Consider the following 15,631-nt stretch of genomic DNA (forward strand, 5'->3'; position numbering starts at 1 on the left):
AATTTTCAAAATGGTTTCTAAATATCATCTGTATTTCAGTAGTGTCCATTGTGATATTTCCTTCTTCATCACCAATTCTAGTAATTTGTGTTTTCTCTCTCTTTCTCTTTGTTAGTGTACCTAAGGGTTTATCAATTTTATTTATTTTTTCAAAGAATCAACTTTTTGTTTTGTCAATTTTTTGAATTGTTTCTTTTGTTTCAATTTCATTTATTTCATCTCTGATTTTAATTATTTCCTGTCTTCTACTGCTTTTGGTGTTGATTTGTTCATCTTTTTTTAGGGCTTTGAGATGTAATTTTAGTTCATTTATTTGTTGACTTTTTTCTTTAATGTATGAGCTCAATGCAATGAACTTTCCTCTTAGCACTGCCTACATAGTGTCCCAGAGATTTTGATATGTTGTATCATTATTCTCATTTACCTCTAAGTAATATTTTATTTTCTCCCTGATTTCTTCTGTAATCCAGTCATCAATCAGTAGCATGCTATTTAGTCTCCAGGTATTGAAGTAGCTTCTATTTTTTATTTTATCACTGATTTCTAGTTTCATTCCATTATGATCTAATAGGATGTAGAGTACTAGTTCTATTTTTTAAAAAATTTTTTGTATTTGTTGAGAGTTGAGAGTTGTGGCATTATATATGGTCTATTTTAAAGAAGGATCTATGTGCTGTTGAGAAGAATGTATATTCTCTCAATGATGGATGAAATACTCTATATATGTCTGTTAAGTCTAAGTCATTGATTGTATTATTTAGTTCTGTAGTTTCTTTGTTTAGTTTTTGTTTGGAAGATCTATCCAGTGGTGAGAGAAGTGTGTTAAAGTCACTCAGTAGTATTATTAATATTATTGTGTTGTTGTCTATTTGATTCTTGAAATTGAGAAGGGTTTGTTTGATGTACATATATGCTCCATTGTTTGGGGCATATATAATTATGATTGTTATACCTTGTTGATGTTTGATTCCCTTAAGCTGTATGAAATCTCCTTCTTTATCCCATCTGACTAACTTTGGCTTGAAGTTCACTGTATCAGATATGAGGATAGGAACCCCCTGCTTCTTTATGCAGCCCATGAAAGTGAAGTTTTTTCCCCAGCATTTCACCTTCAGTCTGTGGATGTCTTTTTCTAAAAGGTGAGTCTCTTGAAGACAGCTTATTGTTGGGTCTTTTTTAAAAAATCCTATCTAACAGTCTATAACTTTTGATTTATGAGTTTAGGCCATTAACATTCAGGGTTATTATTGAGATATGATTTGTATACCCAGTCATTTTGGTTTATTTTTGGTTTTTAACTTGACTAAGTTTCTCCTTTGATTGTCCTTTAGTGTAGTTCTTCCCTTTGCTGGTTTTCATTGCTTTTTTTTTTTTTTTTCATTTCCTCCTCATGGAATATTTTGCTAAGTATGTTCTATAGTTCAGGCATTCTAATTGTAAATTCTTTTAACTTTTGTTTATCATGAAAAGTTTTTATTTCGAAATCAAATCTGAAGCTTGATTTTGCTGTATATAAAATTCTCAGTTGGCATCCATTTTCCTTCAGAGCTTGATATATATTATTCCAGGACTTCCTGGCTTTGAGAGTCTGGGTTGAGAAATCAGCTGAAATCCAAATTGGTTTCCCCTTATATGTAATATGATTTTTTTTTCTGTCAGCCTTTAAAATTTTATCCTTATTCTATATGTTAGTCATTCTCATCATAACGTGTCTTGTTGTGAGTCTGCTGTAATATTGTACATTTGGGGTCCAATAGGCCTCTTGTGGTTGATTTTCCATTTCATTCTTTGGGAAATTTTCTGATATTATGTCATTGAAAAGATTGTGCATTCCTTTAGTTTGAATCTCCATGCCTTCATCTATTCTGTTAAATCTTTTTTTTTTTTTTTATTGTGGGTTGTTCAAAACATTACAAATTTCTTGACATATCATATTCCACACTTTGATTCAAGTGGGTTATGAACTCCCACCTTCACCCCATACACAGATTGCCTGTTAAATCTTAAATATGCTCTTTTCATGTTATCCAATATTTTGTGGAAGTTCTCATCATGGTTTTTTATCATCTTCTCTGTGTGGTCAACATTATTTTCAAGAGTATATTTTTTTGTATATATTTTTTGTCTTCATTGTCTGAGGTTGTGTCTTCTAAGTGGTCTTGTCTATTGGTGATACTTTCCATTGAATTTTTAATTTGGTTTATTATTTACTTCATTTTGAGGATTTCTGCTTGATTCCTTTTTATAATCTCTGCCTCTTTATTGAAGTGATGTTTCACTTCCTGTATTTTCTCTCCAACACTACCCTTTATTTTGAAGATTAGTCTATGTACCTTCCAAACTTCTCTGACATTTATTCTACTGTGTTGTCTATGGATTCTATTTTTGGAACATCTTGGTTTGTTTGAGGCACTTTGTTCCTTGTTTTTTCATGTTGTTTGTGTGTCTTCCCATCTAGTGGTATGGATCTAAGGCAGTATAGTTTCTACCCTATAGTCTTATAGTGTCCCTGAAGGCTTCTACTACCTCACCTATAAGGGGGAGGCATATATATTTATGATTGTTATATCTTCAAGATTTTCTATTTTATTGGAGTGTAAATTTTCAAAATAGTTTCTAAATATCATCTGTATTTCAGTAGTGTCCATCATGATATTTCCTTCTTCATCACCAATTTAACAGCACCCAATGCAAACAATATACAACCTTAAACCAAATAGCTCCTATTAAGCCTCTACAGTTTTGTTTCAAGAAACAGAAATGGTGCGTCCAATTATTGTCTATAATGTAAACAGTAAGTATGCTAAAAGGGTTTACTGTTTCAAATGATGAATGATGAGGGAATGGAAGTAGTGTAAGATGTGATGTTTATAAGGGAAAAGGATAGAAGACAGAGGTAAAGATTTATAGTAAGAGCAAGGGAAGAATTAATAGAAAGTGGTTGTTAGTATGAGAGAAGTGAGAAAGAGATTCCAGGGAGACAGGTAAGAGAAAAATATATATACATTTTAAAGAAAATATAAGCATATACAACAAAACCATAATATACTAATCAGACATCCCATTCCCTAATAAATTGATGCATGATAAATATTTGGATTCAACGATAGTAGAGATGAAGGGGGAAAAGTCTCAATGGAAAATTGAATGATTGCTTCTGTTGGGTTTCAAAAATTTTCTCAGCTTCCCTTCTCTGTGGAGAGGTAGGGTTGTCTGAAGTTTGATGGTAACTCCAGTCCAGTAGGTGCCAAACTGGTTGGCTGGGCAAGCTGATGGCAAGATGCCCTCACACACTCTTTCAGGTTTCCCAACCATTTTAGCTGGCCCCTTCCATCCCTGTGCACTTCAGGGCTCACTGAGCAGGAGAGAACCTGGTTTTCTTCAATTTCTCCAACCTGTGCTCCCCCAGAGATACTGCCCCTAGTCTCTGGCTTCCCACAGGTTTGCTAGACCCTGAATGGCCCTGTAATCTGAAGAACTAGCTATAACCTGAAGAACCTGGGCTTCAGCTTCTCCAGGTTCTGCCTTGCTGCAGTCCCAAGATGCCAATGCCATTTCCACTTGCAGAGAGACCACCATGCTCTCACACAAAGGAGGGACCCTGCAAAGAGGCACCAATGGCGGCCACTAGCACACCCAGCAGAAAGACCTCAGGTGCAACCAGACTTGCAGGTACCCCAACAATATATCTCCAGGCCTGGGCCAGTGTCCCCAGACTGAGACAGGCACGCCCCAAGATGGCAGCAGTGGCAAACCTGCAGACCCTGGCTGGTGTCCCCGAGATGGCGGCAGCTGCATGTAACCAAACCTGCTGGTAGTGTGACAAGGGAAGAATGGGGGGTAAACAGCAGGGGATCAGTTGGCAGCCATGGCTGCCTCTCAGAGAAACAATATTTCCTCTGCTTGAATCCCCAGTTAAGGAGCAACAAGAAATACAACAAGGAATGCTTACCTCAGCAGGAATAATTCAAACCTTAAGTTCACCATCTTGAATCTCCAGAAACTTAGATCATTGATCTTGAAACATTTTTCTTTTTAAAATAGGCAATTAAACCTCTAAATTCCTCAAGTCCCAAGTTTTGATTAATTATATTTTCATTAGCATTAGTTTCAAAATATTTTTAATTTCATTTGTGATTTTTTTTCACTAAGCTATGGATTAATAAATGTATTATTTCAATATCCAGGTATTTGAGGAATTTTCTAAAGAGCTCCTTAGAATTAAATTCTCATTTAATTTCACTATCGACAAAGATATACTCTCTGTGATTTCAATCCTTCTAAATTAATTGAGATTTGTTTTATGGCTCAGCATGTAGCTATTTCAGGAAATGTCCAACATGCACTTGAGAAGAACAAGCATTCTGCATTGTTTGATGTAGTTCACTGTGTTGATTGTGTATATTTATTGTCAGTGTCATTAAGATATTACATACCCTTACTGATGTTTTACTTATTATTTTGATTACTGACAGAGAAATGTTAAAAACACCAACTATGATTGTGGATTTGTCCATGTGTTAATGAAGCCAGAATTACACAGGCAGATAGGCAAAGGTTGATCTGGAGAATGGAGAAATTGAAATGTTCATTCCTTCAGAACCCTTCCTCCACCCTTATCAAGATAACCTGCCCCTGCTCCAACCTGTTGCTAAGGTAACCTGTCCCAGGGATTGTCCCTCTCTACAGAGAGTTGTTAATTACACCCCCTTCCTGCCCAGATCACTCTTCCCTAGTCCCTCCAGTTCACCTGTTTACCATCTTTTGGTCATGCCACCTAGCATTTCTTGTTCCTTTGTACATTCAGTAATTTATTTGAATATTGGGTATTATTCGCAATATAGTATAGAAACTCTGTATTCTGTTATCTGCCTTAATGGAATGTTAATTTTTTAAAAAAATTTAGTTGTAGGTGGGCACAACATCTCTATTTTATTTATTTATTTTTATGCAGTGCTGAGGCTGGAACCCAGTGCCTCACAAGTTGCTAGGCAAGTGCTGTACCATTGAGTCACAACCCCAGCCCTAAGGAATGTTAACTTTTATTGTAGCACAGATCAATTGTTGGCTGATCATCCTGAACTTGGATAGATTTGTCTTTATACTTTGTCGAGTAGATGTATAGAAAGCTTTCCCATTTAGCTTCTTATAAGGATTCATATTGTAGAGCAGGTTAAGAGAGTAGATCTTACTCTCTGTAAGGTGTGGTCCTTATCCTCAGGTGCAGCATTCTTGGTTTCAAACCTTAAGAAGTTTACAAGATATTAATGATGACTATCCACTGTAGCTGTGGAAGATCTCCAATATCTACAAATTCTGTTCAATCTTTACTATCTCGGTTCTATACTCAGTTGTGTAGTAGTTGTTTTCTGGTAATCCTTGTATAGTCTTTCCCTTCAGATGAGATTAAAATTCTCAACCAAAAACTGAGGCAGAGTTCCATCCAAGACCTCACCCCAATTCTGCGTAGCTCCTCCCCTCTGACACCTTGCCTTGCAGATTCTAGTCACTTCCAATATCCCAAACTCTAAATTTCCTCAGCTCAGCAGTATCATACATAGCGCTCTGCTTAGATCATAGCTCCCTGTGCCATGTCTGGGAGAATGTTGCCGGGCAAATCTACAACAATGTGAGGCTCATCTCATGGGTTTAAATTGGGATCATGGTTTATATTGCCTGTTTTCCAGTGTTTTACAATTTTTTTCATATATTTTGTCCAGTTTTATGATTGCCTCAGCAGGAATAATTCAATACCCATTATTATATCATAGCCGAAAGCAAAATCAGGTCAAGATTTGAATTCAAGAACACAAATGAAAGTATTTTTTGAACCTCTTCCAAATTCTCCATCCAATTTTCTTTGTAGTTTATTTAAAATTTTTTTAATTAGTTATACACGACAATAGAATGTGTTTCATTTTATTGTACGCAAATGGAGAACAACTTTTCATTTTTCTGGTTGCACACGATGTAGAGTCATACCATTTGTGTAATCATACAAGTACCTAGTGTAATGATGTCCGTTGCATTCCAACATCTTTCCTAACCCCATGCCCCTTCCCTTTCCCTCCCTCCCCTTTCTCCAATCCAGAGTTCCTCCATTCTTCCCATGACCTCTGCCCCCATTATGGATCAGCATCCACTTATCAGAGAACTGGTTTTTGGGGATTGGCTTACTTGGCTTAGCATATTCTCCAACTCCATCCATTTACCTGCAATGCCATAATTTTATTCTCTTTTAATGTTGAGTAATATTCCATTGTGTATATATATATCACAGTTTCTTTATCCATTTATCTATTAAAGGGCATCTAGGATGGTTCCACAGTTTAGCTATTGTGAATTGAGCTGCTATAAATATTGATTGGCTGTGTCACTATAGTATGCTGCTTTTAAGTCCTTTGGGTATAGACCAAGGGGTGGAATAGCTGGGTCAAATCTGCATCCATTCTAAGTATTCTAAGGAATCTTTTACTGCTTTCCAGAGTGGTTGCACCAATTTGCAGGGCCACCAGCAATGTATTAGCATACCTTTCCCCCCACATCCTCACCAACAGTTATTGTTGTTTGTATTCTTGATAATTGCCATTCTGACTGGAGTGAGTAGCTTTAATTTGCATTTCTCTAATTTCTAGAAATGTTGAACTTTTTTTTATATATTTGTTGATTGATTGTATATCTTCTTCTGAGAAGTGTCTGTTCAGTTCCTTTGCTGGAATTGAACCCAGGAGCGCTTAACCACTGAGCCAAATCCCCAGCCTTCTTTTTAATTTTTAGTTTTGAGAAAGGGTCTTGATAAGTTGCTTAGGGCCTTGCTAAGTTTGAGGCTGGTCTTGAACTCTGGCTTCAGCCTCCTGCGTCACTGGGATTAGAGGTGTGGGCTGCCACCCCCAGTTCCATCCAATTTTCTAATGCTATAACATTCATATTTATGGAACATAACAAGAATGTAAATGATTTTATTCACTAAGGAATTTAATATATTAAACTTGTGAAACTAAGCCAATTAGACTAACTTGGCCATTTTCAAACACTGTTTTACTCTGAGATTGCCTGATATTGACTATAAAAACTAAATGATTAATCAACAAGCCCTTCTCTAACACCGCTATCCATGCAATCCATTTCAATCTGGGCCTTAGCGTATTAGATGACTTACTGAGTCTGTTTGCAACTTTGTATCATGGGGGAGTCTGGACCAAAAAAGAAAAGAACATTTGAGCAATCTACTATTTTTGTAGAGCAGAATAGTTAACACTATCAAAATGTTAGGGAGAAAAAACAAGTGGATGATATTACCTCACATTTGAATAGTGAGTATCTTAATTAGGCCTTTCTCTTAATATTCTAAATAGAACAAGATTTTTATTATTCCCATTTTACAAATGAGGAAACTAGGAATCAGATAAGTTATTGGCCTTGTCCAATGTCACATAAGAAGATGATGACAGGACTGAGAAAGGTAAAGTCATCATGAGTAAATTATTAGGTAGCCTTGTGGATGAGCACCTCAGGCCATTTCTGGAAATAGAATACATAGCCAACCATGAGGTGTAACTTGAGAGATGCCAAATCATTTATTCCCTAGCTTGTTACAGGGTCTATAATTTGAACATTAATCATTCATTTTAGCTTGAGACACTGTTGACCCATTAAAATGGAAGCCTAATTATCTTATATTTGTACAGAAATTCACAATTTTCTAAATGTGTTTTCCATTTAATAATAACACCTAACATTTACTGTGAGTACTTTCAAATGTGGCAAACACTATTTTAAATGCTTTGCACATACTATTTTTATCTACACAAAATTCTGTGGGAAGGGAACTATATTTATCTCCATTTTATATGTATATATATAAAGCCTATAGAGATTCAATAACTTGCCTAAGACAAAAGTAGAAAGGTTAGGATTTGATTCCAGATTCAGAATTCTTACTTTTAACCACTAAATTATTTTTTATGCTAGTTAATCAAATCAAAATCCTGAAAGACAAAAACACTGTTAAATTATCCTTTGTAGATGAACAAATTAAAATCCAGAAAAGCTAAATGAGTTTTCTAAGGTTCCCCAACTAATTATTAGTTGACACTTGACGAATCCTGGGAATCATGATACCTCGTCAACTTTTTACAATATACTAAACCAAAACAATTACTAGTTAAGTCATTATCAGCAAAAAGAGAGACTGAGGCAAAGACAGTTATATTTTTATGAGAACTGAATATGTCCTGAGATGCTAAAAAGCAGCCTGTGAATTTCTAACTCCCAGGTGGTAAGGGGAAATATAAATTTTATTCTATAAATATTTACTGATTCCCTAACTAAGTTCCAGGTATCATTCTCAGTGCAGAAATAAATCTATTAACAAAGCAAACCAAAAAAAAAAAAATCCCTGTCTTTATAGAATTTACATTCTCGTGAAATCTAAAAAAAAATTACTGATAATACAGAAGAATTATATTGAAAGTAAACAGGAGCCTAGCTGAATTAAAACTAGAAACAGCTAGAATTTTTTTTTCCCCAAATCTACTCATCATTCTTCAGTAACTCACTTATTTCACACATGCTGCTTCTAGGAAACAACCAATATTAAAATATGGGTGATGAACTTTTTCAAAATACATTGCCAGACTTGTTATCCATGGTGTAAATTATGGATTACCAAAGGAAGAGTCAAGTTCTTTAATAGTAAGAGATATAAAGACAGTTTTATAGTACATTTGATCACATAGAATTTTTGAGAAAGCATCTAGCCTTGAAAAAAGGGTTATGATCTACCAGTAAAATCTAAGATTCTTCTTAGGGTCTTCTTTTAGATTATCAGAAGTTCTTACTACTGAAAAGTAGAATACTGGCAGCTACAACAGGTCTTTGATGAGGAAGAAGGCTGATGAGCTAACAATAGTCAACTACCTCAGCATCATCATTTTAACAAAGATCTAGCTTCTCCATTCTCTGCTTGGATTTACTTTAACAAACTCCTCAAAGTTGGCAAGGGACAGATTCTTAGTTCAGGATAGAAAAACCCCTGCTTTGATTCTTTAGCCTGAGTTGCTAGGCAGCAGCAGTTCCCAGTTTGAGGCACCCAGCTCTTGCTTTTATCAGCACTTGTCAATCATGCCCAGCAGGCAAGAGCCTTCATGAAAAGCTTATTTTCTCCTCCTCTTTTTTTGGCTGGCTCTATCTGCACCAATCTTTGGGCTTTTTCCAGGGTTACACTATACTTTAGAGAGGGAGAATATTCCTAATACCACTTCATTCCTAACACTCAAGAAGATGTACCCCCTCACTGAACAGCCTGAAATTCCAGAGGATTTTACTCTTTTGGCCCAAGACTGTTTTGCAAATTCAGCCCCTGTCATTGAGAGGTTTGGGTGAATGAATTTATCAAATCATTTCCACCAGACAGCTGGGAGTGTTAGAAGTCAGGGAGCCCAGCAGAAGGGCAGTTACAAGGAAAGGAGGAGCAGGGAGAGGAAAAGGCATTGTGAAGGGAGCAAGGAATCGCAAAGTCAGGGCCACTGATGACAAATCTCTCTGCTTCTCAGCATCCCCAAGGGCTGGTATTATATATGTCAACTAAGTCACCGTCTTTCACTAAACAAATCCTCAATATCCTCCTGGTGTTCACTCATGTCAGTCAGGAATGGAAACTGAAGGTCAAAATGGAGGTGAGTGTGGGAGATGCTGGAATGAGCTCCCGAGATCCCTCTTCAGGAATGAAGGACCAACCAACCCCAGCTGTTGGGACTGCTACCTGCACCCTGCCCTCAGCTGGCAGTCCCCTTTGTAGATTGCCTCAATGTAAGGAAACTGCCTTCATCAAGATCCTATCTCCTTCCCACAGAGCCCCACATCTAGTAACTGATTATCAGAATGGAGTAAAGGTCCAGCCTGGGACAGCTGGGTACTTTCAACCCACCTTCATTACTCCCAGTATGGTTGGCTGAGGCATCTGTTGATATTACATCACAGCTCAGCTTCTTCCTCTACCCAATCCTGCTTCCTTTCCCTCCCTTCTACAGGGGTTGATTTCAGAAAGTGCTCCTTAAAAAAATTCCCTGCATGCTAAAATCCCCAAGGTCTGCTTCCTGGGGACTCCAGTATTGGATAACCAGGCCAGGAGGCTTCTATTCCTCAGATGAGGCGGTCTTGGACTGCTGTACACAGCTGCTTACTGCTCTGGGAAAGTTTTCTCAGTGACAAAGGGAGTGTGACTAGGCCCAGGGAAATCTTCCTTTGTTCCTGAGGGAGGTCCTGGAAACAGCTTTTCAGACATTAGACCACAAGAGCATAGTTGATCCATTTCACTTGATAAGCATTCAGTAACCACGGATCCTTCAAGCACAAAATCATTTCCTACCATGTGGTCGCTGTTGTCATCATCATCATCTTTATTGTTGTCAGTAACATTTCAAGCAGTATCCCCAGGCCTGATATTCCAGGACTTATGAATCACTATCCATTCTTTTCACATTCCCCTATGTTTTTCTGAACAAAGCTGATATCTCCTTTACTCTTCCTATTTCCAGATAGATGTATACTTAGTTTTCAAACTGTCTATTTATGACATTCCCCCATCTGCTGAACCATTCTAATTGTCTTTCTCTGGATCTTCATTTCTGCTGATTTTTTTTTTCAGTCATAGAGTTTCTATGTTTCTAAATATGAATGAACCAGGGTTTTAAACCCAGGCAAGATTACATTCTTTTGGTTTGTTTTTAGTATTCTCACTGAAGGTGTTCAGCCAGGTTTTGTGGAAAAGCTATTCACTGGGTCAGACTGACTTTAGGGCTTCTCTGAGCATATCATACAATTCAAAATCCATTCCCATAAGCAAAATTCAAATCATTATATTTCCTCACACTCCACTTTGCATCTGCCCTCACTAACACCCTGCTGCTAATTTTCCAGTGAGCTCTCTATGATTATCTTCACTGGCTCCTATTTCACTCCCTCAAATAATTTAATGTCTCCTACAAATGTAGAAGGTTGACCACAGATGTTCTTTGTTAGTATATTTCTAATCATGAAAAATAATTAGTTCTGTTCAGATCTCTCAGGATTCAGTTATTTAGATCTCTATTAAGTGCCCATATTCCTACCTTTTGTTTCCTGTTTTTAATTTACATTACTTTTCCTCTGCAAAATAACCCCAGAAATCCCATGGTGATGTACATTGGGAACTGATATAATGTAGTGATAATCAAAAGGCTATCTTAATGTATATTATTTATTTATTCTAATTTGTTATACATGACAGCAGAATGCATTTCAATTCATAGTATACATATAGAGCACATTTTTTCATGTCTCTGGTTGTACACAAAGTAGAGTTACACTATTAGTGTCTTCATACATGTACTTAGGGTAATGACGTCCATCTCATTCCACCATCTTTCCTACCTCCACACCCCCTCCTTTATATATATATATATATATATCTCCAAAGATTCCACAGATGTACAAAACTGTCATTTGTTGATTAGTTCTTTGCCAAAAGAATCTGGAAAGTTTTGGGTAATAACATGGCCAAAGCAGAATCCAGAGCTTTTTAAAGTCTAGGCTTAGGCTCAATCTGATGTTTGGTGCCTTTGTCAGTCTTATAGTAAGTTGTGAACTCCTTCACTGACCCTAAATCTTTTCCACTTTCTGGTTGTGATCTACCCAATTCCAATGTCCTGAGTTTGGCCCCTTTAATATTCCTCAGGTTACATTTCACTTCCTACAGATTTCAGACTCAAAGAAAGGGCCACACAGGTGCTTATGAAATTACCACCTTTGGGATGTGGACAAGTTATCTTAGGAAAAGCAAGATCAAAATCAGACTTTCAATGTAGGCAGGAATGGCACTAAATAAAATGTCACCATTGTGTTCAGAGTTACTTTTCAAGATTTAGGGCAAAATCTGGGGATCCTGCTACTTATTACAGACTGTGACGAGTGATGTGAATGTAATTTACATCATAAGGAACAAAAGCTCCTATTCTCTCATACTGATCCATGAAGAACGGGGAAAGGAGGCATCTTATAAGGTATGAATATAAAATCTCTATTCTTCCTGGCTATGAATCACATCTCTAAATATAGACTTGCATGTGTGTGCATGCACACCATTGTAGGAACTTTCCTATTGACTCAAAGGATTTTATTTCAGCTCTTCATTTCTAAGAAGTCACTGTTCTCTCCTATTCCTGTAGGCCTGAGTCACCCCTCCCATCCCTTTTGCTCCCTGTAAGATAACAGAGACAGATTTACACAACTAAAGTACAGGGTGTTTTTAGGAACAAGCTGCCACTGGAAGTTATACCTCTTGATGGAAATCAAATTGCCATATCATATTTCGGGAAAAAGCTTTGCATCTAATGACTACTGATAAAGCAACATGCACCTTGTAAACCTTGCCTCTTGGACACTGAAAACCTAAATGAATTTCTATGGGTTTTTATTGAAAATTTCAAGATACTACAAATCTTTTCGGGAAATAGATAATTTAGACAGATACATAATTTCTATGTTTGGATATTTTTACCCTAAATATTTAACTTGATATTCAATCTGTGTTTGAAATAGAGTGAGAGATACCTATTTTTATTTGTGTTAATATTATTCTGTAGGACACCCAATGCTACATCGTACAGCCATGTGGCTGAGTGATGGAAAGTTGGCAACCCAACTATTTGGTTTATAGCAATATGTGTATTATGCAAGAACTTGAATGTTTGTGCCCCCTCCCAAATTCACAGGTTAAAACATAATTACCAAAGCAATAGTGTTGGGAGGTATTAAGTTATGGGGAGTTCTACCCTCATGAATAGATGAATGTTGTTAGTCTATTTTAGGTCATACCTTATAAGATGCCTCCTTTCCCCGTTCTTCATGGATCAGTATGAGAGAATAGGAGCTTTTGTTCCTTATGATGTAAATTCACATCACTCATCACTCACACGTTCTAGGTGAGTACTCTACTGCTGAGCCCCAACCCCAGCCCATGTGATTTTTATGTACAATTTCCATGTGATAATTTTATACATGTAAAGACTTTACAAAGAGAAAACTTTGCCCAAATGTGTATATTTTTGTTGTTGTTGCAGAGTTTGTTCTTTTGGCAATTTCTGAAAAAAAAAAGCTGAAGAGACACTGTGATTATCAGCATCTAGTCTGTAGCAGACTGTCAGACTACAGTGTTATTCCAAGGGTCTGGAGGTCAGAGGAAAGGAAAGAGTTCCCCCTTTTATTATTAAAATTCGTGTTTCATTTATTACACGAATTATTTATAAGGGAGGGAGGAGAAGAAAAGAATCAAGGAGGCAGTTGCTGTATGCTGTTGACTTTCATATGCGAAGAGATTATGATACCTTTGTTGGGTGCTTGGCTGTTTATTTGTTCTTGCTTGAAAAACGAAAGCCAATTTGTGAAATCAAAATATTATTAAATCATTTCAATTTTCCAAAGATATTTTGCCTTTTTAATCAATAATATCCTCTGTGCATAATCACAAGAATCTTCTTTCTCACAATTTTTGAGATTTATTTTGTATATACAATTAACTATATATATATATATTTTTTTTATATATATTTTTGGAGATATATATATATATATATATATATATCTCCATCTCCAGGAATTGAACCCAGAGGTACTTAATCACTGAACCACATCCCCAGTCTTTTAAAATATTTTATTTAGAGACAGGGTCTCGCTGAGTTGCTGAGGGCCTTGCTAAGTTGCTAAGGCTGGTTTTGAACTCACAATCCTCTTGCCTCAGCCTCCCAAGTGCTGGGATTTACAGTAGTATGACACTGCACCCAGCAACATTTTGTTTTATAAATCTTTATTGAATGTCATGGCTATCCTTTGAGGAAATTATACTTGATCACTGATTGCATTTTCTCTCGAATTCTACATTAATATTATGGAGAATTTTTTCCTTTTTTAACCATTTTGATTGAGGCATATTGACTCATTGGGGGAATAAACATGGAATTGCTTTATTATACAAATAACTGTTATCAGCTGAGCTGAATAGACTCTTTATAATATTTTAGTTTGATCTTATAATTCTCATTTCTTATTAGGTTATTGAGGCTCCCAGTTAGAATATTAATGTCTCCCCCTCCTCCAAGTACAGAATAGATTTGTGCTTGCAGTGGTTTGGTGAGAAAGAGTCCATGAGAGTGGGGAAAGGAGAGGAAGTCAGCAACACCATTATTATGCTCTCTTGCCCCTTCCCTCATCCCTGTGACTGTCTCTCAGCTTGTAGCAGGGAAAGACTTTCTCTTATGTGGCTGCAAAAGGGACATTGAGGATTACTGATTTGTTCGTTGTGTTATTCTCATTTATGAGCAACCACCCATCAGTGGTGACAAGGTAGCCACTGACTCTTATTGTCTGTCATCCTTGCTGAACCAGCTCATTATCTAGACTACGTAGATTGAGAATGCCCATGGGTGAGGGTTTCAATCCCAAGAAACTTCCCTAGGCACGGAACAGCCCTTTTAAATATCAAACACATCTTCTATCTGGCTGCAGATGGTACCCAGAATGGCTGCATATTACTCTTTGACCCAAGTTATGGCAGTCTCCACAAAGCTACAACTCCCATCCTTGTCTGCAGTTTTCAATCCCAACTCGGGTAAGTCTGGAGGGGTGGGGATATATATATATATTTTTTTTTTCAGGAACTCAAGGAGGAAGCCTCACAAGAGAATTTTCTTGTCCCCTCTCATTCAGCCTTTTTCCAATCACTATAGCTTTCCAAACTTTTTTCTGGAGTGTAAGATATAAGCCTCCTTTTCATTCAGAAAAACAATCTCTCAAACTTCACAAATATACTAGTCCCCCTTTATCTGTGAGAGATATATTTCAAGACCCCCAATGGCTGAAACCATGTATAGTACTGAACCCAACATGTGTCTTTTTCTTATGCATACATAACTATGATAAAGTTTAATTTATAAATTAAGCACAGTAACAGATTAACAGATTAACAACAATAACTCCTCACAAAAGAGAACCATTATGACAATTTGCCATAATAAAAGTTAAGTGGATGTGACATCTCTTTCTCAATATCTTATTGTACTATCCTCACACTTCTTGTGATGATATGAAATGATACTTAAAGGAAGCATTTATGGCTTCTGATTGTCATATCCAAATTGCCAGCATCACTACTCTTGTGTTTTGGGGCCATTATTGAACAAAATAAAGTTTGAAGCACTGCAATACCAAGACAGTTGATCTAATAACTGATATGGCTACTAAGTGACTAATGGGAAGGTAGCATATACATTGTGGATACCCTGGACAAAGGGATAATTTCCATCCTAGGCTGTATGAAACAGTGTGGGAATTTATCACACTATTCAGGATGGTATGCAATTTGAAACTTATAAAATGTTTTTTTCCTGAATATTTTCATTTATTATTTTCAGTCCACAGCTAACTTCAGATAACAAATCATGGAAAGAGAAACCACAGATGCGGGGGAGGACTATTGTAATTATCTTTGTTTCTCTTCCTTGCCTTTGAGAAACTAGTCAAGATATTCCTGCCTTTATAAACACAGGGTTCTCCCCAAAGTAAATCTCCTACTATAGGGGAAAGTGGAAAAGATGAG

The 15,631-nt window shown here is 36.7% G+C and overlaps 1 protein-coding gene across 1 annotated transcript in view; it reads left to right on the top strand.

The window, feature by feature from the left end:
- Window positions 1–9,671: 9,671 nt before the first annotated feature.
- Window positions 9,672–15,631, top strand: part of Hectd2 (HECT domain E3 ubiquitin protein ligase 2) — a 105,521-nt gene continuing 99,561 nt past the window's right edge. The window contains exon 1 of the mRNA XM_015500026.2: window positions 9,672–9,677. Coding sequence (XP_015355512.1) covers window positions 9,672–9,677 — 6 coding nt within the window. The remainder of the gene's footprint in view (window positions 9,678–15,631) is intronic.

Source organism: Marmota marmota, unplaced genomic scaffold, assembly GCF_001458135.2.
Source record: "Marmota marmota marmota unplaced genomic scaffold, marMar, whole genome shotgun sequence".
Lineage (NCBI taxonomy): Eukaryota > Metazoa > Chordata > Mammalia > Rodentia > Sciuridae > Marmota > Marmota marmota.